The 1263-nt window shown below is 41.2% G+C and overlaps 1 protein-coding gene across 1 annotated transcript; it reads right to left on the minus strand.

The window, feature by feature from the left end:
* Nucleotides 1–585: 585 nt before the first annotated feature.
* On the minus strand, nucleotides 586–1263 carry LOC116359862 (taste receptor type 2 member 64-like). The gene has a single exon (XM_031813736.1). The coding sequence runs from the start codon at nucleotides 1261–1263 to the stop codon at nucleotides 586–588; it is 678 nt and encodes a 225-aa protein (XP_031669596.1).

The raw sequence follows: 1263 nt of genomic DNA on the forward strand, positions 1-1263 counted from the left end.
TCAAGAATTTTGCTAAATTAAATTAATGCTAAATTAAACTGTGATAGTGGAACTGGCCCCTTCCCTCAAAATTCAGTTTAACATGACATGCCCTGTGTTACAAAAATATAAACGCTGAAGGGATAGTTCATTGGTTTCCTTCCCTTGTATTAATGAACAAGATAAGACCGCAATCCACACTTTGCTTACCTGGCAACTGTCTGTAAATGCTGTTTAGCATTTTAGTCCAAAAACCAATGCCAGTCCATAGCAGAGATAGTCACGTGTTTTGAGTCCAAATCTTCCCAAGAGTCTAAAATGTATTGTGTGTAGTTGACTAAAGTTACTATAAGATAAGATGATTTGGACATGAAAAATGTGAAAAATGCTAATATCCAGGACATGAACTTGTATTGGTTGTTGGACTGACGGTACAAAAGAAATAAATGCAAGGTGAATCAGTTACAGAATGCATTACTGTCTTACCTTAACCATAGACTGCTTACAGGGTAGAGAAACCATTGTGTCATTGTGTCATTTAGGTGAACTATCCCTTTAACGTATCTTAATGACTATGTTTCATATTTTGTTAACTTAGTATCATCCTCATAGCTTCAATGATTTTACATCCTGATGGGCTTTGAGACAAATATCAGCTGCCCTCTGTCTGAAAACAGCCTGACCGATGCCCAGGTTCAAAGTGGTGCCGAACATGTAGAGAGAGATTACTGTGTACAAGGTTTTATCGTCAAAGTATGTTGAGGGAAGAACGTTGCTAAAGTAATGAATGAAAATCCACACTGCTGTAAAGAAGAAGAGAATTCCCTGCAGGATACCGGTGATGGTGACCCTCATCTGACTGTGCAGTCGGGGAGAGGAGAAGGGGCTGCCGCTCTCTTTCATGCTCTTCATGTGTCTGTGCAGGTAGCACACCGTGGCACAGCTTGACCCCACCATCACACAGAGGCAAAAAAAGACGTAGATCATTTCCAAAAACAGACTTGCTGTCGATGTGTCAAGCAGGACATCTTTTAGAAAGGCAGCATCATCTTTTGGAGTGGAATAAGTTGATGTGAAACCTGTGGTATTAGAAGGCCCCTCTCCTGAGGAATAGAATTCTCCTGTAGCCCTCACAGCAAATTGAAACATAAAGAACATCCTGTCTCCAAATAGGCCCCAGTAGATGATGCTTTTGATGTTCCTCTTCACCCAGGTGAAGAGAGCTCGCTGGGCAGGGACGATCTGGGTGTAGTAGAAGAAATTCAGCCATACAGATGTTGACAT

The sequence above is a fragment of the Oncorhynchus kisutch genome, unplaced genomic scaffold (assembly GCF_002021735.2).
Source record: "Oncorhynchus kisutch isolate 150728-3 unplaced genomic scaffold, Okis_V2 Okis06b-Okis10b_hom, whole genome shotgun sequence".
NCBI lineage: Eukaryota > Metazoa > Chordata > Actinopteri > Salmoniformes > Salmonidae > Oncorhynchus > Oncorhynchus kisutch.